This window comes from Equus przewalskii, chromosome 2 (genome assembly GCF_037783145.1).
Source record: "Equus przewalskii isolate Varuska chromosome 2, EquPr2, whole genome shotgun sequence".
In the NCBI taxonomy this organism is placed as follows: Eukaryota; Metazoa; Chordata; class Mammalia; order Perissodactyla; family Equidae; genus Equus; species Equus przewalskii.
Window position 1 is genome coordinate 44,256,801 of NC_091832.1, and position 23,660 is coordinate 44,280,460.

A 23,660-nucleotide genomic window follows, 5' to 3' on the forward strand; every position below is an offset into this window, starting at 1 on the left:
TGTTCCCCATGCAGCTGTGTATGAAACTCTGGGCTTCCTGAAGCAGCCGGAAAACGTGCTAAGGGTTCTCTCAGTTGGGGGTGTCCAGCCCCAAGGAAGGCAGCGCTCTTTTTGTGTCCCTCGCATCCCCCTTAGCCCAGGGAACACCCTCCTGCTGAAGTCAGTCAGTCAGAGGCAGGTAATCCAGTCTCCAAGCTTCACACTCTAGACGTGGCAGCTTTGCCTGCAGGAGCCCACCTGTGCCGTCCCCCACAATGCTCACTAGCCACACTTTACATTCTAATTAAAAGTAAATAAAATGAAAAATGCCATTCCTTGGTCAGTCACACCCTCACACATTTTAAGTGCTCAGTAGCTACCCGTGGCTACCATGTTGGACAACACAAATGGAAAGCATTTCCACCACTGCAGAAAGTTCTGTTGGGCAGCGCTGGCCTCTGGACTGTCCAGCCCTGGTATCTCTCTGGCGTGGCTGCCCGGGGACTGGATGCTGAGATTGCCCATGCTCTCGGAGGGATGTCCTTATACCCCTGTAGATCATATAAAGCACTTTAGCACAATGCCTGGTGCCCCAGCGCTCCCTTCAACATGGCGTCAAGACTCCGTCTGAGCCTGATCCAGAGCTGGGCACAGAGCCTTCCCGTGAAGCAACCTCTGCCCACAAAGTCCTGTTCAGTTCTCGGTCTGCAGGGGGCAGCCCCTCAGACCTTGGGGGCCAAGTTGGAATTCACCAAACAAGACCAGCTTCTTAGCTCCTTGTGGGTGCTCCTGGGGCTCTACTCATGAACCCCAGGGAATTCATGAGAGGAATTTAAGCTCCAACTCCCAAATTCAGTTAGGAATCAGATAGTTGGAACCACCAAATAGGCTGACAGAACTTAAAAAATAGAGTACAAATACGTCCCTTCATTTTGGTTGATACTTTTTTGGCCTTTGATGGAACCAGTTAGGCAATCTCCACACTCTGGCACCGAATGTCCTTCCCGCTGGAAGCCCACCAGCTCTGTAACGTGTGGGTGCCGGGCCCTGGCCCAGATGGCCTTAAGATTCATTTGGTTTTCCCTGGAACTTCATTCAAGGTTCCAGATGCTTTTTGCTGCCATAGAATCTCTACTTGAAGCGTGGAAATGTTATGTTAAGTGGTAGAAATGGATGATAGAACTGTTTAAAAATCATGTTCTCTGGGCTTCATGAAGCATTGTGCTCCTAATTTTGTAGTTACTTGTGATTCAGTGTCAGTAACAGCCCTGCATTAAAATTACCCAGTTAGCTTTACCCAGGTAATTGTCTTAGTTTTCTATGGCTGCGGGAACATTTACTAAAAACCTCATGGCTGAAACAACACAAATTTGTTATCTCACAGTTCTGAGGTGAGGCCCGGGTCTCACTGGGCGAAACTCAGGGTATGGGCCGGGCTGCTTCTTTCTGGAGCCTCTAGGAAAGAATCTACTTCTTGCCTTCTCCAGATCCTAGAGGCCGGTGCGTTCCCTGGCTTGTGACCCTGTCCCCCATCTTCAAAGTCGGCAGCGCAGCATCCCTCTGACTCTGCTTCCACTGTCACGTCTCCCTGACGCTCCCCTCCTACCTCCCTCGTCCACTTATGAGGACCCTCATGATGACTGTGGGCCCACCTGGATAATCCAGGCCAATCTCCCCGCCTCGGGGTCCTTGGCCTAATCACCTCTGTGGCGTCCCTTTACCATGTAAGGTGACACCTTCAGAGGTTCTGGGGATTAGCACGAGAATGTCTTTCGGGGCCGTTGTTCCACCTGCCACAGTGGTTAGTAATTCCACCTTCCCAGAGAGGCGGCTAGGGCTCCAGCTCCTTTCTGAGCTCTGCCTTTCCCCTACCCTGTGTCTTACCCTGTGAGTCCTGTGGACAGGACCCTGGCAGAGAACACAGGAGAGCAACAAGGGTTCCTCAGCCCTTGGGGTTTTCAAGGCAGCATGAGAGGAAGTGCCCCTCCCTCCACCCCAAGCCTCCCCGGCTGCAGATATGGGCACCTCTGAGGTTTAGGGGATTGGCAATGGGGGAGTGAGGCAGTGAGCTTCCTGGCTTATCCCCGCCTCCAATGGAGGGTTTGCACTGGAACTCAGGCCCAGAGGGTTCTTTATGTACTCGGGACCTGGGGCCCCGTGAGCACAGCTGAGTCCCCACCTCTCAGACCAGGCTCATTTGCTGGGGATGCTGAGCTGTGGCCCAGTGCACCCCAGTGCAGCAGCATCTCACTGGAGGCTCTGGCACAACTGCTAATCTCCTGGGATCCAGGGAGCACGGGGAGGGTTCTCAAGGCTTCGTTATCCCGCGTTCTTCAGGAGCTGAAAAGATGAAGTCTCCCTTGCCAATGTGACAGCCCATTTTCTTCCTTAGACAGTGTTAGAAGCAGCTTCTTACCCAGTGTAAATGTGCCTGCTGCAGAAAAAGAAAAAGTGGGGTGATTTGTTTTAAATGTCACTTCTTATTACTACCTCGTTTGGTATGAGTCTTTTCAAAAACCCCTTAAGACACAACAGAGCGTCTGCAGGCACACTCTCCCCTTGGGTTTGAGGTGCCTTTTCCCAGAGGGCTGTGATGCGGAAGGGCACTCAGACCCCGCCAGAAATTACTATCCCGGGCTTTTGTCCACATGACCTCAGTGTGGCCACATCTGCAGCCTCACCGTGACCTCCCTGAGAGATGGCTACTCCTGTACCCATTTTCAGATGAGGAGACTGAGGCACAGTGAGGTTCCTCGCTTGGCCCTGCCCAGTGGCTGAGCCAGGACTCAAACCCGGGCCCATCAGACCCCAAAGCCTTTGGAACCCAGGGCTCCTCCCCAAGGCACAGTAGAGTGAGGGAACCAAAGGCCACCCGGAGTGTTGCTCCAGGCCTCAGAGCACCTGCCGTTCACTGAGACACTTCGTGGAGAATGGCTGCATCAGGGCTTTGTATGGCTGTGGTTGATTCAGAGGCTCAGAGGAGAACCAGGAGCTCCCTTCCTGGCCCCCTACCCCGGGATGAGGAGAGTGGCCCCATGCCCCGAGCCTGTCCTAGGTAGGCGCGTGGAACCTAGTGCCGGTGGGAGATGCCATTTCCCACCTTGAGCTGGTCACGTTCCCTCTTCTAAATAGACGAGCTGTCCTCCAGGTGGATTTGGATGTGTGACCTTGTGGGAAAGTCCCCGGGCAGTGTCTTGGCACCTCCACGGCCCCCAGGGGCTTACTCTGAGCGCACAACTGCCGTGGCCCCGTAGGTCAGGCTTGCACAGACAGTGTGTGAAACAAATTGAAGTGAACAAGAACACAAGCTGAACTCAGGCTGGGGTCCTCTTCGCCTCAGACGGGCTCCCCAGTATCCCAGGCCAAGGTTGAGGCTGGCCCAGCATGTGCATGGTGAGCCACCTTGCATCTACCCTTCCCGTGTTCCTGGTGTGTGTGTCCTCTGCCCCAGCCCCGTGCCTGGGGGGAGGGATGGAAGCGCCAGACCTTGTGGCCATGCTGGGCTCTGAGGGCAGCCACATGGCTTGATGAGGTGAAGCATCTGCAGGAGGGTCCCCATCCATCTGGAGTCTGCAGTGGCTGGTGTCCACACATGAACCACATCCCCACGGGCCATATGTTGGTTCAGGGGCGATGGGGTGCCTGCTCTTGTGGGCTTCCAGGCTGGGAGGGAGATGGACCTTAGTCAAACAGACAAGCGATGAATGGGCAGGTACCAATGGAGGTGAGTGCTCTGAAGGCGAGGAATTCTGTTCTACAAAGGTTGTGATGGGGGAGCCCAAAGTCTGCTGGGCTGTGTCCCCTGAAGAAGGGGTACCTGGGCTGTGCAGAGTGTGGGCCTGGCCAGCACAGGGGCAGGGACAGAGGGAGGCTGGAGGCGCTGGGAGCTTTCCATAGCTCATGGAAGGCCGGAATGTGGAGCAAGGGGCAGCGTGGAGGGGTCTGTAGAGTTGAGGTGTTTGTTCTCGTAACCCTGAGACCCATCCCTGGTAACCCTCCCCACCACAGGCTCACTGCCCTGCACTCTTGGATGCTGAGGGAGGTGGCGATGTTGCAGTGGCTGGTAGGAGCCTGAGGAGGCAGGAGGTGAGGCATTTGGCATGAGCCTTCCGGGCACTTGGGAGCTGACAAATAGTGGTTGTGGCTGGAGCTGCCCCAAGGTGCCTGTGCCCCCCTTTGCCAACGACTGACTGAAGACCCTGGGGCTGTGTGGGGTGCGCTTTCCGAGACAAGGGTCAGGGAGAGGGGAGGCCCTTGGCCAGGAAGTGGCCTTAGAAGCTTTGGAGTCTCCTGGTAACGCCAGAACTGGGACTTGTCAGTTTCTAATAAAGTCCCAGCCCCTCGATTACCCAGCCAGGTTCCCAACTTTCAAGCGTCTCCCTGCGGCTGGCCCCCCAGCGTTAAAGCCTGTGGCTTGTTGCTATCTCTGAAGATGAAAAGACCGGGATTTGGGCTGTACTTGAGATTTTCATGACTCTTAGGAGGGGATTGTTGTATTTTGTACCATAAATGGCACTTGAGGCAGGTTCTCTCTTTGTTGTTGTGTCTAATGCTCTTCATCGACCGACTTCATTGTTTGAAATCATTTTTGATTAAAGTTAGAAGTTTCTTCAGGTTCCTAATCCAGAAATTAGACATGAGCAGCCATGAGTTTGCCATGGCAGTTGGGGGACACTTTACTGGAACACGAGGAGGGGCACACTCCTGTCCTTCTCCGAAACAAACGGTCAGTGTCCAAAGCGTCCGGAATGTTCTATCCCTGCAGCAGCACCCTGAGGGCGGCCCCATGTCCACACCCCTTGGCCAGGGAGTCCTTGTTGCCCTCATGGGAAAGACTTGTCCCTGCTTCTCGGCTCACGGCCCCTGAGTCTTATGGTCATGGATGAGAGGGGGAGGCCTAATGGGGAGGACCCTCGGGAACGACCCCTCACCCTGCCTGCTCCCTGGCTGGGAAGTGGGCCCTTTGTGTTCCCCATCCCCAGGATGTGCCCTGGGTGCTTTGCAGGTGACTCTGTGCCCTTATAGCTCACATAATGCCACTTGTCACTGACCACATGGCCTTCCTTCCCTCTCAGAATTGGCCGTATCCGACATGAAGGAGTCCCTGTAAGTATGAAGTTGAATGTGGCATAGAACATTCTGGTACTTTATAACGTGGAATAACCGCTCCTGCTTCTGGCCTGCCCACACACTCACCCCTAACAGTCACTGCGCTGCCCTGACTTGTCTGTCTTCCTGGGTCTCTAAAATGTCTTGTGGAGCCTGTCTCCATGGAGCTCGGACATCGGAGTTCCTGGGGTCCCTGCAGCCAGCACTGCTTCCAGGGAGCAGGTGCCAGCATTAGGGGCACTGTCGAGTACCTTCCCTACCAGGCACAAGGCTCAGCACCTGGCTTGTTTCATGCTATCCCCATAGTTACCCCATGAGGCAACTCAGGTCCGTTTATAGATAAATACTGAACTTCGTGAGATTAAGGGATTAAGTAGAAGAAAGGGAGGGCCAAGGCCAGGCAGGAGGCAGGAGGCAGGAACCCATGACCTGGAGGGTGGGGCAGCCCACCTGCCAGGGTGGATATTCGGGACCCCAGTGATGTGAGGAGTGCAGAGAGGTTGGGTTGGGGTTGAGGGAGAGAAGGACACCTAGGACAGTGTTATGGGAACGTGTGACTTTGGACTTTGTCATAAGCAACAAGGGAACCAAGCAGGCAGGTGCTGAGCTCTGGGGACTCTGACCAAGGACAGGGCATGGAATATCATGTCGTAGGAAGGCAGATTGTCTGCAGCCGAAAGGAGAGCTCTGGTCCCGTGGGCAAGATGATAGAGAGAAGCAGAGCCTGACAGGACAGACACAGTCCCACCTGGACGGAGGGGTAGAAGGCCGTGGGCTGAAGTGGCAGTGGCTCTAGGAGGGCAGAGGACCATGGTCAGTGTGACAGCTTGGCCCGACAAAGCATCCAAAGCTTCTATCAGACCAGCGTCAGAAACGGAGCCAGGGAGCTGGAAGGGGCCAGGGAAGGTGGAAGAAGGTTTGTTAATGGTGCTCACAGCAACGTGGTGGGGCAGCTGTGGCTCCAGCGGGCACAGGGAAGGCCAAAGCGTGGACAGCGCAGGCTGCAGATTTGGCCTTACCCTGAAAGGGAGGGAGCCCGCTCACACCCTGGAGCTCCCTGAAAGCAGGTTGGGGTCTTGCCCCTGAGGGGTGGGCGTGACCGGAAGCATTCTTCCAGCACAAGCTGTGACTGGGGGTCAGGAGGGGCTCAACGATGGCCACTAAGATACCTTCAACTCATAAACATGTAAATGATGAAAGTAAGCATCTGCTTTCTGCTCACTAGAAAGATAAACATTCAGAGGCTACTAATGTTTTGTCATTTCAATGTCATAGTAGTTTTTAAAACGGTCCGTTATCTAACTGGATGTCTGAACGTCCTCAGTAATGCTAACATTTGCACCCTCCCTGCCCAGCCCGGCCCCTCCTCCTGCTGCCCCCCTAACCCACGGTCTGTGCTCCGCAGGGTGTGTCATCACCATCTCTGGGCGCATGACCTTCACAAGCAACAAGTCCATGGAAATCGAGGTCCTGGTGGATGCTGACCCTGTGGTGGACAACTCGCAGAAGCGCTACCGGGCTGCCAGCGCCTTCTTCACCTACGTGTCCCTGAGCCAGGAGGGCAAGCCACTGCCCGTGCCCCAGCTCGTGGTGAGTGATCACCTCTGGCCCGTGTGTCCTCGGGATGTCCCGCACCGGGCTGACCTGGTCTGCACTCACTGGCTCGTAGGAAAACTGAGTCACATGAGCCCATTCTGGGCAGCTGGGCCCCACTCGGCTCCCAAAGGGTCAGAGCAGGGCCCAGGCCTGGCTGCTCCCTGGACCAGTGACCTTGGCTGTGGTACAGGTCAAACATGAGAGCCTTTCTCTGTGGACTGTGGGGTGGGACTGGGCAGACAGGATGAGAGAGACCCCTATGAGCTGCTTGAAATTGGCATTTCCTCTCCAGGGTGAGGGCAGTGCCTTGGGGCTCCTGATGCTGTGTACAAATGCTAGAGTAGGGATGAGGACCCCCCTGAGGGCTGGGCTCTCCAGGAGCCCTTGGCTTCTGTGTCCTGCGAGATGTGGATCAAGCCAGACCCTGCACCTCGGGGCTGGGCCTCCGGACCTTGTGGCGTTTGCCTGCCTCGGCCACCTGGCTGGGCTCTGCCCTTGGTGTGCGTAGATAGGTGCTTGGCCACACAGCCTCACACGTGGGCTGCTGCCACTGGGAGCCCACGTCCTCTGAGCTCTACCCAGAGACCGTGAGGGTCTCTGGCCCAAGCAGAGACCATGGAGGGTTACAGCCACCAGCACTGGACCGCCGTCCTGGGGCTCTGCAGCCTGAGGTCTAAGATGAGCACAGTTCCAGAGGCTACTGTTTGGGTGGAGGCTCCAGGAGGGCTAGAGGTGTGGCCTTGCTAGCATTTTCCTAACCTGGTAAACAGAAGGCTGGATCCAAGGAACATGTAATGCTTTCCCTCCCTCTTGCCGCACAGCCCCCATCTCAGCTCCTGACACCCCCAGTCCCCCCTGGCTCGAGGCCACAATTGCAGGAGACTTCCTGGCTCCCAGCCCCCTCATGCCCACCCCTGCCCAGTCCTGGCGTTACTGCCTCACTCCTGGCCCCCAGGCCTCTGGTGGCACCTGGAGCCACCACAGCCTCCTCCCTGGTCCTTCTCCCCCTCTCTTACACTCACACGTACTCCGTTCTTCACAGCATCAGAGTGATCTCTTTTTTAACTCTTCAGATCTTGTCACCTCCCTGCTGAAAGCTTTGGTGCATTCAGAATAAATTCCAAGCTCCTGGCCTCACGGTGAGGCTCCACGTGCCCTGCCACCCACCCGCCTGCTCCCTGCTCCCTGCCCGTCTGGAGCCCCTACACAGACACACCTTCAGGGCTGAATCAGGTCTGGGCCCAATGTCGCCTCCTCTGAGGAGCCCCTGACCTCCCATCCAGAGTGCCCCACAGTCCTCTCTAGTCTCATACCTGCCCCGTCCTTCTCCAAATAACCACCACCTACCCCAGCTTAGGTTTGCCGGTCATTTGCTAATTGCCCATCTCCCCCACAGGACTGAGCTTCATGAGGGCAGGAGCATGTGTGCTCCTACTGGGTCGCTAGGGCCTGGAACAGTCTTGGCACTTAGTGGGTGTTCTCTGAAAATGCATGAACCCTGCTGTGTGGAAGGCCTGCCTGAGCGTAAAACCATGATGCGGAGGGGAGATGGGCGGTGTGGGCGCTCGGAGGAGCAGGGGTAGTTTGCTAGGCCTCTGGCCTTTGGGCTGCGGAGGAGGGTGTGGGCAGGAGCCCCCAGGACAGCTGGTGGGGCGGGGGCACTGTTGAGAGATCCCAGGAGCTAGAATCCCAACACTTTGGCAAGTGCTGGCCACGGGGAAGCCTGAGAGTTGGGGTGCCAGAGGCAGCTGAGGTTCAAGGTAGTGAACGGGAAGATGGTGAGTGGTTGATGAGGATGCTGGGCTGAGAAGTGCTCAGTAATTGTGGATTGAATGAACGCACGAAGGACGCTTCCAGATTTCCCTTGAGGCTGACGATGGTTTTATAATAACCCTCACGAATTCCTTACCAATGCCAGTCAGGGTGAGTGCCTCACCTGAAGTGTGTCCTGGGGCCTGCCAGCTCTGAGCCCTCGGCTTGCTTCTCTCAGCCAACCTCTCCCAGCTCTGGGGCGGGGCCCCCCTGCTCAGTACTCCATTACACGGGTGAAGACCCCCTCAGACCAGCAAGACTGAGGCGCTTGTGGAAGGTCACACAGCTAGTCCTTGAGGAGCCTGGGTTTGGATCCAGCACGCAACTTTCTGTTGCTGTGTGGAGAAAGCCTCCGTTCAGGCTGCTCCTGATTTCTCCCTGAGCCAGACCCCATGTCTGTCACTGGGGCAGCCCTTCCAGGGCCAGGAGGAAACGGGAACCCAGGGCTATAGTCAGAGCTTCCTGCCCTCTGTGGGGTGAGGGAGAGGGGGGCAGAGTGGCCTGGGCAGGGTGGGTCTCTCGAGCACCTGGCGCTTTTGTGGAAGTGGCTGGATAGGCGGCTCAGCCCCCTGCCAGTCTGAGCGCTGCTCCAGCAGTGCCCCCAGGTCCCCTGCCCTGCGCACCTGCTCCCCATGCAGCGCCTGTGCCTCCTGGAGGGGGGTCTGTGCTGAGAGCCTCAGCAGTGAACAAACAGACCTCATTAAGAGCTCACTTCCTCCCCCAGGCTGGGAGCGAGGCCCATGTGCCTCTTCCCCTGGCTGGCCGGCCCCTGACCTGGGCGAGAGTGCTTCTCAGTGGCAGCTCAGGCCCCTCTAGGAGCCTCCGGAGCTGCTCACCTGTCCCTGCTCCTTCCTTCCTGGGCCTCATGGGCCCTGCGGGGGCAGCACCCAGCGTGGCAGCCACTGTGATCCGAGCCTCCACTGTGGCTGGAGGAGCCTCAGCTGCCCACAGGGCCCCCTCATGTCACTCCCCCTCCCCTGTGGCCCCTCCCTCCACTCGCTCTTTGCCGGGGTTGGGTCCCACTTGGGGCTCCAGTGAGTCAGGTGGCAGATCATGAGATCCCTCAGGATGTGGGGTGGGGTGGGGTATGCACAGAGGAGGGTTGTGAACCTGGCCTTGAAGGATAAGGGGGTTCAGCTGGGTTGAGAGGAATGACGCGGTGAGAGCCGGGATGGGGAGCCATCCTTAGGCAGCCACCCCGGCACTCCATTTCCGACATGCCTGTCACCTCCCATGTAGGACTCTCAGCTGGGCCTTCCCCTACTTGGGGCTTGTGGGGCACGGGTTCCCCTGTCAGGCTGGGGGCGCTCTCGGCCTTCTCCTCTTCCTCCACATGTCTCCAGCCCTGCCACAAGCCCCACAGCCCTCACCCTCAGCCTGTTTTGGGGTGTAGGACCTCCCTGTTGAAGCCTTGCTCCTCCCCTCATCTCCTAACCCATACACTCCCCCTGTGCTTTTCACCTGCCCCTCTCCAGGTGGGGAGCCCCCACAGCACTTCTGACCTGAGCCTAAGGGGGCCTCCTTTGCCCCGAGTACAGGGACTGGGGGTGCCCGTCCTCACCCCAACCCCCCACCCAGTGCCTTGGCAGGACGGCTTCCGCCCGCACCTGACCTTCCCAGCCTTGACCTCTGCAGCCCCGCTCTCTGGGGCTGAGATGGCTTCCTCTCAGGGCCTTGCCTGCTCCCATGGCCCTTAAGTGCAGGCTTGCCCTGGTTCTCACCTGGACTTTCATCTCGTCTCTTTCCATATGGTCACAGTGCGCCTTGAGGACACCGGTCAGCAAGGCTGCCCCCAACATCTCTGGCCTGGATGCTGAATTCTACCACACACAGGCACATCCTTGACTCTCTCCTCGCTGCCTCCCCGCCTCCCCACCTCCCCGCCTCGGGGCTCCAGCAGGGTGGCCAGACCCAAGGACACTCTCCGTTTTTATCTCGCTGGCCTGTCTCTGGCTTTGGCATGACTCACTGGGCCTCAGTGAGGCCTGCGCTCCCTTGACTTCGGACTGCACTGTCCAGGCAGCCACCCCATGGTCCCCTTGGTGTGAGGCTTCAAGGCCCTGGCCTGCACCCTCCCCCGTTCCTGGGCGGTTGGGTCCAGGCCCTGCCGCGGCATCGCCTGTGTTTGCATTCACTCCCCAGCCGACTTTGCCAGCAATGCCCCCTCCACAGGGTTTCCACAGGCGTCTCAGACAGATCTTCCCAAAGTGCAGTCGTTATCCCCCGCCCCCCAAGTCTCACTCCTCCTTGTGTGTTCCCTCTCTCGGTGAGTCTGAGAGGATCTGGTGGCTCCTCTCTTCTGCTCAGCCCCCACGCCCACCGTCTCTGGACCCTGTCCCAGTGCTGGATCCCTGCTCAGGCCCGAGCTGCACTTCCTCCTCCGTTCCTCCTGCCCTTGATCCGACTCTACCCTGCAGCTGAGTGAGTTTGTTAAAACCAAAGGGATTCGCCTCCTCTCCTGCCTAAAGTGCTCAGCGGCTCCTCAGTGTCCCCTGGCATGGGGTCCAGCCAAGCCAGGCTTCTCTGTTCTTCAACCTCCAAACTCATTCCTGCTTCGGGGCCTTTGCACCTGCTGCTCCTCTTCCTCAGTCCCTCAGAGTCAGGACCAGCTCTTTGCACTGTTTCGCAGATATTTCCTCCTTAGTTGGCCTTCCCTCACCCTCCAGATAAAGCATGACTCCCCCCCGCCCCGTGCCAGTCTTTCCCGTCACCACGCCGTTTCTTCAGGCACTCAGTACCACCTGAGATCGTCTGGTGTGCACAGGCATCAGTTTAGTATCCACCTCCTGGCCCAGAACGACTCCAGGACTCCCGCGGAGTGGGGCTCAGGACATGTGTGGTAGCGATTCACAGACTTGCTCACGTCTCTGTCCCACGAGTCAGTGCTCCTCCAGTCCATCGCAGCGGCAAGTGCAGGTCCCTGAAGACCCCACGGCTACCTCCCTATGCTGTTGGTCCGGCGGTGGGAGCGGGCATCCTGCTGTCTGCGTTCTGATTGGGATTCTTTTTTTTTTTTTTTTTTTTTGAGGGAGATTACCCCTGAGCTAACTACTGTCAATCCTCTTTCTTCTGAGGAAGACTGGCCCTGAGCTAACATCTGTGCCCATATTCCTCTACTTTATATGTGGGATGCCTGCCACAGCATGGCGTGCCAAGTGGTACCATCTCCGCACCCAGGATCTGAACTGGCGAACCCCGGGGCACCGAGAAGCAGAACGTGCGCACTTAACAGCTGTGCCACCGGGCCGGCCCCTGATCAGGACTCTTAACGTGCTAGTTGTGTGACCTCAGGCACGTGCTTTCTGTGTGGCTCAGTTTCCTCATTTGTATAGTGGTGACGGCCCTAGTACACACCACAAAGGGCAAGTGAGAATTCTGTAAGCTAATTTCTATCAGGAGCTCCAAAGGTGTCTGCTGCTGTTCACTGTTCTTTCCTAGAGCCGCCCTCCCAGCAGAGCAGACCATGGCCAGTAGGGAAAACAGAGGATGTCGGGTGGCGGCAAGGGCCGTGAGGGAGAAGCGGGAGGTGAGGATCAGCTTTTGCTGGGGGAGCAGTTGCAACTTCCATAGGTTCCGTGCGAGCAGGGCCTCGGTGAGAGCCCTGCCTTCAGGTCAGGCCTGGAGCTGGGGGCAGAGGGGGCCGTTGCTTGGAGACCATCCATGTGAAAGGAATCAGGAAGTTTCAGGGCGGCAGGCAGGAGCTGGCTGCCTGTAACGGGAGCGAAGGGGGCAGTAACCCCCGGAGGCCACCCAGCTGGAGGCAGGGACCTGCGGGGATCCCCACTTGGGCGTAAGACCAAGGATAGCCAAGGAGTTGGGACCATCTTTATTTTGAAAAGGCGTCTAGAGAAAATGCAGATTGCTGGGTGTTCTGGCAAGGTCTGCAATCCTGGCTGCTGGCAGGTTGTAAGGTGTCCCTCCCAGGAATCCAGCAGCTGCCGCAGCTGTGCCTGCTACCCTCGCCTTACACGTACCCCAGGAGTCAGCCATCTGGGGAGACCAGTGCCACAGCCAGCAGGGGTCAGCAGCATGTGGGCTCTGTGAGAAGGGCCTCAGCGCCCCTGGGGTCCAGTCTGCCATGGAGAGTGGCCTGCAGTCAAGGAGCCCTTTGTGGGGGGACCTAGGACCTTCCAGAGCTGGGAAGCAGCCCTGGAGTGGGGCCAGTTTCTGTCCCCAAGAGACTTTGTGTGCCCTTTCCAGAAACCTGTGGCCTGGAGGGTGGTGGAGGAGGTGCTAGGGCACAGGGGGGCTGCAGCGGGGTGGGGTGCTGGGCAAAGAGACCTGCTAGAGTGAAGGGGACCGTGACTGAATCTTGCTGCTGGCCACACCTTCCCGCCGGCCAGCTTCATGTCGATCCAGGCTATTTCTCGCTAATTAAATATAATCTTTGATTCTTTAGCGAGGTGTCCTGGGGCCCACTGATTTTGATAAAAATAGCCTCTGGTGGGAAAAGTGGTCAGACTCCCCAGAGAGGGCTTTTCAGCTCCGGCCTGGCCCCCGTGGTGCTCACTGTGGGGCTGCCAACATGAGCGTCGTCTGTCTCTCAGAGCATACTTGTGCTCCGAGAGGCCTACATGCGTGTGCCCGCGGTGGGGGCGCAACCGTCCTCCCCTCCCCGCCTGCCCCCTGTTGTCAGCAATTCTTCAACCTCCTGTCTATTTGTAGCTCCCATCCCCAGGGCCCGGCTGACACGGAAGGCAGTGTAGCTGTTTGGAGTTTTTCTTGATGAATATTTTATGCTGGGGAGGGCCTGCTGCACCGTGTCCTGGCAGCTGCCAGCACCTTCCAGGCTAATTGTTAGAAGAGGCAAATGTGGAGTGTGGAGCCAGGCTGCTGGTCTGGACACCAGGCCCAGGCCCAGGCCCTGCCAGCCACCCTGCCTCCCTCTAAAGGCCTCCCTGTGGTTGTGCCCGCTGACCTCTAGGGTGTGGGACAAGCCCCAGACCACCGACCAGAGCTGGAAAGGTGGCCGGTGCAGATGGACATGGGGGGAAACCACCACGTGGCTCCTTGGGGACCTGGCCCCGGATTGGCCGCAGCACCACCTATGATTTTTTCCAGCCTGGGTGTGGGAAGCCTCTTCAGTCTCCAGGAACGTGAGAACCGAGTCGTGTCTGTTGAAGCCAGAGCGAGCGCCGTCCCTGGTGCAACACCTGCCCCTTCTCTGCTTCAGACGTGGTGCTGCAGCCCCTGAGGGCCCCAGGGAAACCCCGGGTGTCATTGGAGCCCGTGTGAGAACGGAGGTGTTAGCATCCTGGACTTGCATGAGGAGGAAGTGTGTAGACGCCAGGCAGAGTAGGGGAGGGGTCACCCCCACCCTGGACACGGGGGCTGCCTGGAACACATCCCAAGCACATAGTCGATGCGGGTTTTGAGAGTGCTAATACAGCTGCTTCTGTGGATTGTTTGGAAAATGAATGTTTTCTCTGATGGGCTGAGGCCCAACTGCACAGCCACATCGTTTGGGGACAGTGGGGCAGTCACTGCTCCCAGAAGACCCAAACTGAAGAGCAAGCCTGCCCCATCGTGGAGGGTCTTGGCTGGTCCTTGGGGAACCTAGTGCAGGACCCTGAGCCCCTTGGCCATGGCTGGCCCCTTCCCATCTCTGAGCCTCAGTTTCCCCACTGGAGCCATCACAGGCCAGGCAGTTGCTCTCTGAGGCTCCTCTCCGTGCTGTCTCAGTGATGATCTAACCAGAAGGCTCCTCACTCCTTTGCCCTGAAGAGGAAGCACAGAGACAAGGCTTTCAGCAGTGGTCAGCTCCCTGCTCCCCAGGACCCGAGCCTGACCCTAAGCACAGGGCGTGGAGGGAGGACCCGAGGCCCCATTCCTCACGATGAAGCATCAGCAGCCAGACCTCCTCTACACATCCCAAAAGGCAAGAGGAATGCACATCCCGCCCCCAGGATGTTGGAAAGGGGTCCACACATCAGGCATGTCATGGGCTGGGGACCCCAGGTGGCTTCCCGGCTTAGGGAGATGCCTCAGGTGTCCTGGACACTTGAGTGCCACAGGCTCCTCCAATGAGAGGGCCACGCCTCATCCTAGGGAATCTTGTGACCAAGAGAACATTAAGAGCACTTTGTGGCCCTTTTGCTTAGCCTCTGGGATCGTGTCCCAGGACATGACGCTGCCACACCAGTTGCTTTATGGTCACAGCACTTTGTGTCTGCTTCCTGCATTGGTTTAGCCGAAGGTAAACTTTTGGAGTGATTTTTAATTGCTGCCTAATTAAGAAATTCAGATGTACTGGAGTGTAACAGGATTGAGGTGTCTCTTCCTGGAAGAGTTTGGGAAGCCACATTAGCGAGGGAAGCTGTGCCCCCCACTGTTCCTCTTTGCTGCCAGCCCACAGAGGTGAGTCGGGAACCAGAATATTCCTGAAGCTTCTTTTTTTTTTTTTTTTTTGAGAAAGATTAGCCCTGAACTAACTAACATCTGCCGCAAATCCTCCTCTTTTTGCTGAGGAAGACTGGTGGTGAGCTAACGTCTTCCTCTACTTTATATGTGGGACGCCTACCACAGCATGGCTTGCCAAGCAGTGCCATGTCCACACCCACGATCTGAACCGGTGAACCCCGGGCCACCAAAGCAGAACGTGTGAACTTAACTGCTGCACCACTGGGCTGGCCCTCCTGAAGCTTCTTGACCCAGTGTCCACTCTCCCCCTTGGTTTTGGACATTTAACAGGGAGTCTGTCTTGTGATGGGAAAATGCCAGAATCCTGGAGCTGCTCCCATCACCTGAAAGGTTGGTGTTTGGGAACTTCTAGGGGCCCGTGAGTCCTGCCTCCCATGGAACCAGGGATGTGGGTACCACGGCGGGGGGGGGGGGGGGGGGCGTGGGTGAGAGGGTGCAGCCCGGCTCTCACCTGTGCTCTGCCGTGAGCCACCTCTTCCTCCGAACGTCTTAACTTGTCCAGTCTGCAGATTATCTCTAGAAGACTCGCTGTGTCCCTGACAGCCCCGCACCAGCCCCTTTGCTGGAATAGCAGACTCTAGAGACCCCCAATTAGCAGTCCACAGCCAGTTCTCCAAAAGAGAGGGCCCCTCTCACCAATAATATATCTTTTCTCGTGAATACGCCGGTAGGTTCTGTGCATGGAATATTGGCTTCTTATTGCTTTGGTGCTGTGTCTTCAGATCCAGGCAACTTGTTGCTATTTCGATTTCTATAGAATGTGAAAATCCGGAGGCCAGATCTCAGGGGGCACTCTTAGGCCAGACCCTGTGTGTTGCGGGGAGGGTGGCACACGGGGGAGGCCCATGCTCGGGACTTGCAGAGGGTGCAGTGGAAAGAGGGAGATCCCACCTAGATTTGGAGCATCTGGGATTCCACTGTAGCTGCCTTGGAAGGTAAATCAGGGGGTTGGGGAGGAGGCCTGTGTGAGTCTTTGGGCCCAAATGAGGGCCAGGACCGCAGGACCCAGAGAGGGTTTTTCAGCAGGGCAAGCTGTGCCTGGTGTGTCAGCGGCAGAATGAAGGACCACTCCTGAGCCTGTGAGAACTGGCTGCATCTCAGTGGCACCGTGCTTTCTGTCAGGTGGAGTGGGGTACCCTGGCAAAGGCCCACTGAGGCCAGGGACTCTTCTGAACCCTGTGCTCAGAGAGGCAGGAAAGAAACGGGTCCCAGAAGACCCACGGTGCTAGGAAGGCTGCAGAGGGCTTCCCCACTCACATGTGTGTACATGTACACACATACACATGCACGTGGAATCAGAGGAAAGCATGGCAGCACTGAAAGCAGGAGAGGAGGTGCTTCTTCTTGGGGGTTACCCGTTCCAGGTGTGCTGAACACTCCCTGCACACAGGCCTCTGTTGAACCCCTCAGTGGTCTGAGCCCTCTGGAGCTGATTAGGAGCAGACGATGCCTGAATGAGTGTCCATTGAGCAAAACCATGGGTTTTGAATCTTAAGCGTAAAGACCACACCAATCTGGAATTCAGGCTTTCTTACTTTGATCTTCACTGGCTTATTTGTTCACTCATTCCTTCAGCAAATGCCTCCTGGGCCCATGCTGTGTCCCAGGCACCGTGCTGGCCTCAGACAGGGGGCAGGAAAGACTCTGACCCGGCACAGGGTGAACGCACGCAGGGCCAGAGGCATGCAGCGAGAACGCAGTTCCTAGCCCAGGCCCAGCCCGTGGTAAGCGCTCAGCAAATGGCAGCTCTGATCTTTATTGTTGTCGTCCACTGGGGACAGCCACATCAGCACTCCCAGCACAGGAGCGAGTGCTGTGAGCGAGGCGTGCGGGGGCCGAGGAGCCCTGAGCCTGTGGAGAAGCTACTGAGAAAACCACTGGGTAGAACCCAGTCCTGATTTCCCTTTTCTAACCAAGACTGTCACCCTTCGGTGCCTTTTCCCGGGCAGCAGGGGAGTTGCACGGCTGCACTCAGGGGTAGTTAGTGCAGGGGCCAAGCTGGTGCTGCCGGGCGAGGGGAGCCCCTGGCGAGGGTGTTTATGACTCTGCAGCGATCTCATTATTGGAGACTCGCAGCTGTGTCCACTGGAGGCTGCTGCCATGCGACCCCGCAGAGGCGCAGCAGAGGGTGCATTAGCGCAGGCCTGCAGCCACTGGGAGCAGGCAGGGCACAGCCCGGCTGTGTCCATGGAGAGCGGCTCCCCAGGTGCCCGGCTGGGCCCGCTGAGGTCAGGGTCCGTGAGTGGAGCTGCACTTTGGGGACGTAGCTGCTTGAGAGGCTAGCGGCTTCTGGATGCCGAGCTCGTCCTTGCCTGGTCACGTGCAGTGCCCCTCACCAGGCCCCGTGGAGTGGCTGCAATAATCAGAAGAGACCTTAATTGCCTGCGTCGTTGTCCCAAGACCCCTCTCATCCCCCATTATAAAGATGGGAAAGGGCGTGCCATTTGGCTTCCTAATTCAGAAGGTCTCCATCCCTCAGGCTCACAGGAAGTTGTTATATCACCACTGGAAACCCTCTTCGCACTAGACATTCATTAATTACAAAAAGGACAAGCTATTGATTTTACTGAGAGTGGAACTTAGTCACTACCCCTCTGTGCCAAGTTCCAAATAAGTGTTCTTGAAGCACAGAAAACACAAAATGGAAAACATTTGGTTTGCACTGTTAGGCTCTGAAAGCCACAGGCTTCCCCTCCAATGGAAGGGAGCCCAGAAGACAGCAGTTGGCAGGAAGAGCAAGAGGAGGGAGGAAGAAGACACAAATCAGAGGCCCCTGCAGCCAGCGGGCCCAGGGGCTCCCCTGATTGGAGGGGCAAGGGCACTTGGACCTGCTGCCCTGGGACCCTGCCCTCACCCTTGTGCCCTGTGGCTGGATGTGAAGCTGCAAAGGCCTTGCTGCCTTAAGATGATGCCTGGGGCCATCCACCCTCCTCCCGGGGCAGTGGCGTGGGTCAGCAGACAGGAGCGCACTTGGTCTTGGAGGTTTGTGATGACAGGAGTGACACACTGACACTTACATGCACACACACATGACGTAACTGCCGTGCCTGGAGAGCCCACCTACGCCAGCACTACAGAAATCAATTTGCCATGTCACCTCCTGGTGGGACAATCAGCCCCTGGGAAGGTGGGCAGCATCCTGAGGTGCCTGTGACCCAGAGGCTGTGTTCCTCAGCCCCCTCCACTGGCCCTTCCGCCAGGCAGGCACTTCCTTGTGCCCGTAGTAAGCGGGGGTCACGGTGCCCTGAGCCACCTCAGCCCCTTTGCCATCTCGTCTTCTTTTCTCCCAAGCATGTGGATGGGGAGCCCCCTGAAGCCTGAGCCCCCAAAGCTGTGGGTGTGCGCGGGCTGTTGAGAGCCACGTACTAGTGGGTCTGGGCCCATCTCCCTACCAACAGCTTCAGGCACTTGGGAAAAAAATGTGATTTCCCATGGAGGATCTTTTTCCTTCTCCCCACTGCCCCCAAGCCTCCATTAAAAACAGCAACAGCCAACAACTTATGTATTTATTTACTTTGCCGAATGGAAGGAGACAGGCTGCAGGAAGGCAGCAGCTGGGCTGTGGGTGGGGCCATGTGCTGGAAGCCATCTGTCTCGTTCTGTCAGCTCCACACCCAGCAGGGAATTGGTGGCCCCTCCTAGTCACTTGGCTAACAGGGCTGTTTCTCAGGGCTCACGGCCCTGGGGAGGCTGAATGTCCACTAGCCAGCAGGGCAGGGACTCTGCTAGCACAGAGAGCGGAGATGCTGTCCTGCCTCTGTTTGGTTCCATTCCCCCTGGGGTGGCAGTGAGGGGCCTCACTACCCTTGACTATGTTTATAAACTTCTGCCCTGGCTGGATACCCTCCAGGGCACGTAGGTGAGGAAGGCCATCAGCGTTTGTGGTGGCAGCCCTCATAAGGTGGGTGTTCAATGCCCAGATGTCAACTGACTACTGCTCCTAGGCCTGGCTGGACTCTGTAGAGCCCAGAACATTCAGTTCATGCCACCATCCCCAGAGACAAGAAGAGGGATGAGCCCTCAGCTGGCTCTTTCCTTCCGGGCCTTGCAAATGTCTTGGCCTCACTCTCCAGCCAGCCGGCTGCCTACACATCCATCATTAGACGGCATTAGTTCTGTCTGAGGGCAGATCCTGGCTGATGAGGTAGCTGCGGAATATTGAACGTCAGAGACGCATCAGAGCAGCCATGAGGCCAGTGCTGGTGCTGGCTTTTCCCTCCACTGAGCAGACACTGGAATTTACTGTTTTGCGCCAGCGGACTAGGCAGGAATTACCTGCACTTCCGCCTCTGCCATTCCTCAGGTCATGCATTGACTGGACTAGTGGGAAAAGCATCCAGAGCCTTTGGCGCACACGTTCTGGCACACCTGTAGGCTGCTGAGGGTGAGTAGCTGCAGTCAAATTCTGGTGGAGGGTGGGGCTTCAGGCCTGACCAGACGGCGAGCTTGGAACAGCCCTGCTAGACTGAATTGTCACAGCTGCACATGAGGACCAGCTGGGACTGGAGGAGGCGAGTGAGGTGCCCACCCCGCACATGCACAGTCTGGGGGTGAGCGCCTCCAGGGCACTAGCGCCAGAGCACCTTGGGCACCTTGCTTACCCTCCAGACCCAGCCCTGATAAGGACCCAACGTGATGCTCACCTGGCTTGCAGACGCTGGTGCTCCCCTATGAATGTTCCCTCTCCTCTCCCCACCCCTCACTCCCAGAGTTTACAACCTAGAGAGAGGACTCGTGAGTGTGGAAAAGCACAGGGATGGTGCCCCAATGTTGGACTTACCCTAAATTTGACGGGAGGGCCAGCATTCTTGTTTGTGTACATGGAAATCTGGAGGACACCCTGGCTGCTTGGCGGTGCTGTAGTAAACCTGGGCTCTGGCAGCCACTCCCCACTCACGGGAGTGACCCAGTGTTGGAACCTGGGCCTGACAAGGAGGGTGCAGCACACATCTACTCTTCCCCACTAGACCTCATGCAGCTCCTTAGAGAAGCACCTGGCTCCACAGCTGGAGCGGGGGGCCTGGAACAGGAATGCACGCGTGCAGCTGGGCCCCCAGCGGGCTGGCACCAGCAGGAGAGGGTGCCTTCACCCAGGTGGGCTGGCAGCCCAGATGGAGAAGAGCCACGGTGGCCAAGCTGCTCTGGTGGGCTCCAGGCTTGTTATGGGAGGGCCGGCCCTTCCTGTTCACTAGGGTGACGTTGGAGGGTTACTGTATTCCCCACTGTTGAGCCTACCCCTAAAAGCCTGTCGGCATAGGCTGGCCTAGGGGGCAGCAGCAGTGCTCAGGCTCGAATCGAGGCTCTGCTATTTACCAGCTGTCACGTGGGCTCAGTCTCTGGGCCTCACGTCCTCGTCAGTGGAAGGGGAAGAGTAATGACTTTGGTACTTCTCATGGGTTGTTAGGCAGACTCCAGTGTGCCGGAACAGTGTCTGGCATGCGTCAGGACGCACTCGATGTAGACTGCTCCCTAAGACCTGGTGCCCTGAGCTTCCCTCTTACCCTAGTCCCCAGCTCCACGTTCATCCCCGTGCATGGCCTGCGTGGGAGGAGCAGGGGCGGGAGGGGTCTTGGCTCAGTGATTGCAGAGGGCTCACCTGGGCAGCTGGAGGCTATGGCTGCATGGCTGTGAAAGTGATGCCCACCAGCCCCAGCGGGCGTCTCACAGGTCCCACAGCTGGGTGATCAGGGAGGACAGGCTTAGCCCCAGGTCATTAGGAAACGCGTGGGCTGTCACCAGCAATGCCCATGAGTGCCACTGTGGGGTGTGGCTTGGCAGAGGTGAGGGCCCAGCTGGTTCTCAGTTCTGGAGCACGGCACAGCGGTGGGCTGGGCTATGCTGGGTCAGAGGGTCCAGCACACGTGTGGACTGGACCAGAATGGTGCGAGTATTGTTCTGTCCTGGAGAAAAGTGCCAGGTGGGGAGATTGGGAACAGGGACTCAGGAAAATAGAGCCCAGGGTAGGGGGGCAGCTCCCCCCAGACTTAGCCCCTTGACTGCATGTGACTTGGAGTCCTTTGTGCCCAAGGAAGGGAGGAGGAGCTGAGTTTCCTAGAGCTGCAGCTGCCTTCCTGGGTCTAGTCAGGTTTTTTCCTTTACTTTTTACTTATAAAAAGTTCAAATACATGCAAAAGTAAAGAGGAAGAACTCCTATGTAGTTATCAACACAGGGCCATTCAGGCCGGCTCAGTGGCGTTAAGTTCGTGCACTCTGCTTCAGTGGCCCGGGATTCACCAGTTTGGACTGGGGCGTGAACCTATGCACCGCTCATCAAGCCATGCTGTGGCAGGCGTCCCATATACAAAACAGAGGAGGATGGGCATAGATTTAGCTCAGGGCCAATCATCCTCAGCGAAAAGAAGAGGATTGGCAGCAGATATTAGCACAGGGCTAATCTTCCTCCAAAAAAAAAAAAACCACGCAAGGCCAATGTTGTCTACCTGTGCCCCTCCCCACCTCCCCCGGGCTCACTGGAAGCCAGGCTCAGAGATCAGGTCGTTGCCTCCGAGTGTTTCAGTGGGTACCTCTAGGAGGTAAGGGCTCTTTGTCGTTGGCTTATTCTGCTAATGGACTGCACTCTGGCCCGCCGGCCCTGGGCAGCCTCTTGCTCTGCAGAGACTCAGCCTGGGGTCCAGCCTTTCTCCTCACGGCTGCTGCAGGACCAGTGGCCCCAGAGTCAGGCGCTTGCTTGTAAAATGCAGCATTCCTCTTGTGCTGGGAAATCGCCAAGAATCCTGGCCTCCTGAGCCCAGAGTTAGAAGGGACCCCAGAATATCATCCAGGTTGACCCCCACCCCAAAGACAGATCATATGCCAGCTAACACAGGCCACCATGTGCTGAGACCTCCAGTTGGGGACAGCATGGGTGCTCCCCCTGCTCCTTACATCCGTGTAGACCTGAGAGGGACAGACTCTTCTCCCCACTTTGCAGATGAGGAGACTGAGGCACGGGGTGGAAGGCACTGCCCCAGGTCTGCCCTGAGCTGATTTCAGGAAGGCCATTCCCGGGGTGACTCACTCTCTTGAATGGGCCCTGGCTCTGCCGTTTGGTGAGTGACCAGAGGGGGAGGTTGGCAGCCATTGCTGTTGGCAGATGGCCCTGGGGACGTGTGGATCAGGACCTTCCCAGGAGCCCTGCCTGGCACTGGCCTTCCCAACCCCCTCACTCTGCCCAGCTCTGTTTCTGAGCCTGGCTGTTGTCACTTTCCTATGTGCTGCACACTCTGCCTATTGTTTGGTGTCTTGGCGCCTGAGGTGGGGTCCCAGCCCTCACATGCGGCTCAGCTCGCAGGAGGCGCCCTAGTGCCTGTGGGGAGTGGGTGAATCGAGGCTTGGCTGCTGTAGCAGAAAAAGTGCTTGGTTTAATTCAGCATTTCCTGTGCCCTGCTGCCCCTCCTGTGCGGGATTTGGGGGGCACACCGCCATGCCGAACCTTCCCTTTGACTCTGGAGAGCGTGCGCTCTCCTCCATGGTGGTTTTGGTTTAGAACAGCTTTATTGAGATGTAATTACCCACCATACAATTACCCCATTTAAAGGGTACAATCCAGTGGGTTTTCATATATTCACAGAATCGTGCAACCATCACCACAATCAATTTTAGAACATTTTCATCACCCAAAAGAAATAGCGTGCCCCTTAGCTGTCACCCCTGCCCCCCCCCCCCGCCCTCCTCACCCCCCCGCCCCAGTCCCCGGCACCCACCAATCTGCGTGCTGTCAGATTTACCTGTTCTGGACGTTTCGTGTCATGGACTCATACCTGAGGTGGGCCTCTGTGCCAGCATTCTTCACTCTCTGTGTTGGTTTTTGGTGACTTATGTTGAACGGGAGCAGCAAGGAGGACCTTGATCCTCACAGCAGCCCTGTGGGGTGGACAGTGGCCCATTTCACAGAAGAGGATGTGAGTGCATCTGGCGCCTCACAACTGCTAAGTGAAGAAGCCAGATTCAAACCAGGCTGGACGCCCCCGCCCCCCGGCCCTGGAGGGGAGGCTGGGCTGGTTTCGAGGCAGAAGGGAGAGGCCACTCCAAGAAACGCGTGCCGTGGTGGGGGTCCCAAGGTGGGCCAGCCTGTGCCTTGGTCTTGCTCCTCTGGCCTGTGTCAGGAATGGCTCATTCCAGAGGCCAGCAGAGCCTGGCCAGTGTCTGTCCAGGCATCTCCCAGGGCTGTCAAGGCCAGCTTTGAGGGCCCATGTGGCAAGTTGATGGCAGAAGAATGTGGGCAGCACTTCCCATTCGGCCAACCCCAATATGGGGTTCCTTAGGAAAAGGGATCCCTGGCCAAATCAGTTTGGAAAAGCCCAGATTAAATAAGTTAAACAGGGTTTTCAGAACTGGATCCAGCATGTGCTCTTTATTACGAGAGGCCAGTTAGCATGCAGGCTCCCAAACCCATTTGGCCACAAACCATGCAAAGGCTTCATCTCCCTTTCAGAGGAGGCCAAGAGGCCATGGAGACCCCCACTCCCGCTGCAGGTTTGCAGTCCGTGGTGTTAATGCACATAGAACAGTGATGCGCGTCATCAAGGGAAAGAGGCAAAGAGGATGGCACAGAGGGATCTGAAGAAGGATGGATGGACAGTTGGACAGACAGACAGTGATGGCTGCAGAGGGTGGGGCTGCTCCCTGGGCATCTCCTGGGCCCTGCAGCCCTTCCTCAGCCCCGATGCCAACTGCCCCCTCCCTAGGGCCTTAGCCTCAGATGGGCCATTCCTACCCACCATCAAGGGCACTCGTGATGAGAG

The 23,660-nt window shown here is 57.4% G+C and overlaps 1 protein-coding gene and 1 long non-coding RNA gene across 5 annotated transcripts in view; one reads left to right on the forward strand and one right to left on the reverse strand.

Annotated features, from left to right (window-relative positions):
• The window catches only part of ACOT7 (acyl-CoA thioesterase 7), a 115,619-nt gene that overhangs the window by 88,995 nt on the left and 2,964 nt on the right, over window positions 1–23,660 (forward strand). For all 4 annotated transcript variants that reach the window (XM_070603991.1, XM_070604006.1, XM_070604011.1 and 1 more), the window contains one exon: window positions 6,494–6,678. In XM_070603991.1, coding sequence (XP_070460092.1) covers window positions 6,494–6,678 — 185 coding nt within the window. The remainder of the gene's footprint in view (window positions 1–6,493; window positions 6,679–23,660) is intronic.
• Window positions 316–10,327, reverse strand: LOC139080974 (uncharacterized). Its single transcript, XR_011535863.1, has 2 exons — window positions 10,218–10,327; window positions 316–2,413 (listed from the first exon to the last, which is right to left on the reverse strand). It is a non-coding gene; the product is annotated as an uncharacterized lncRNA (long non-coding RNA).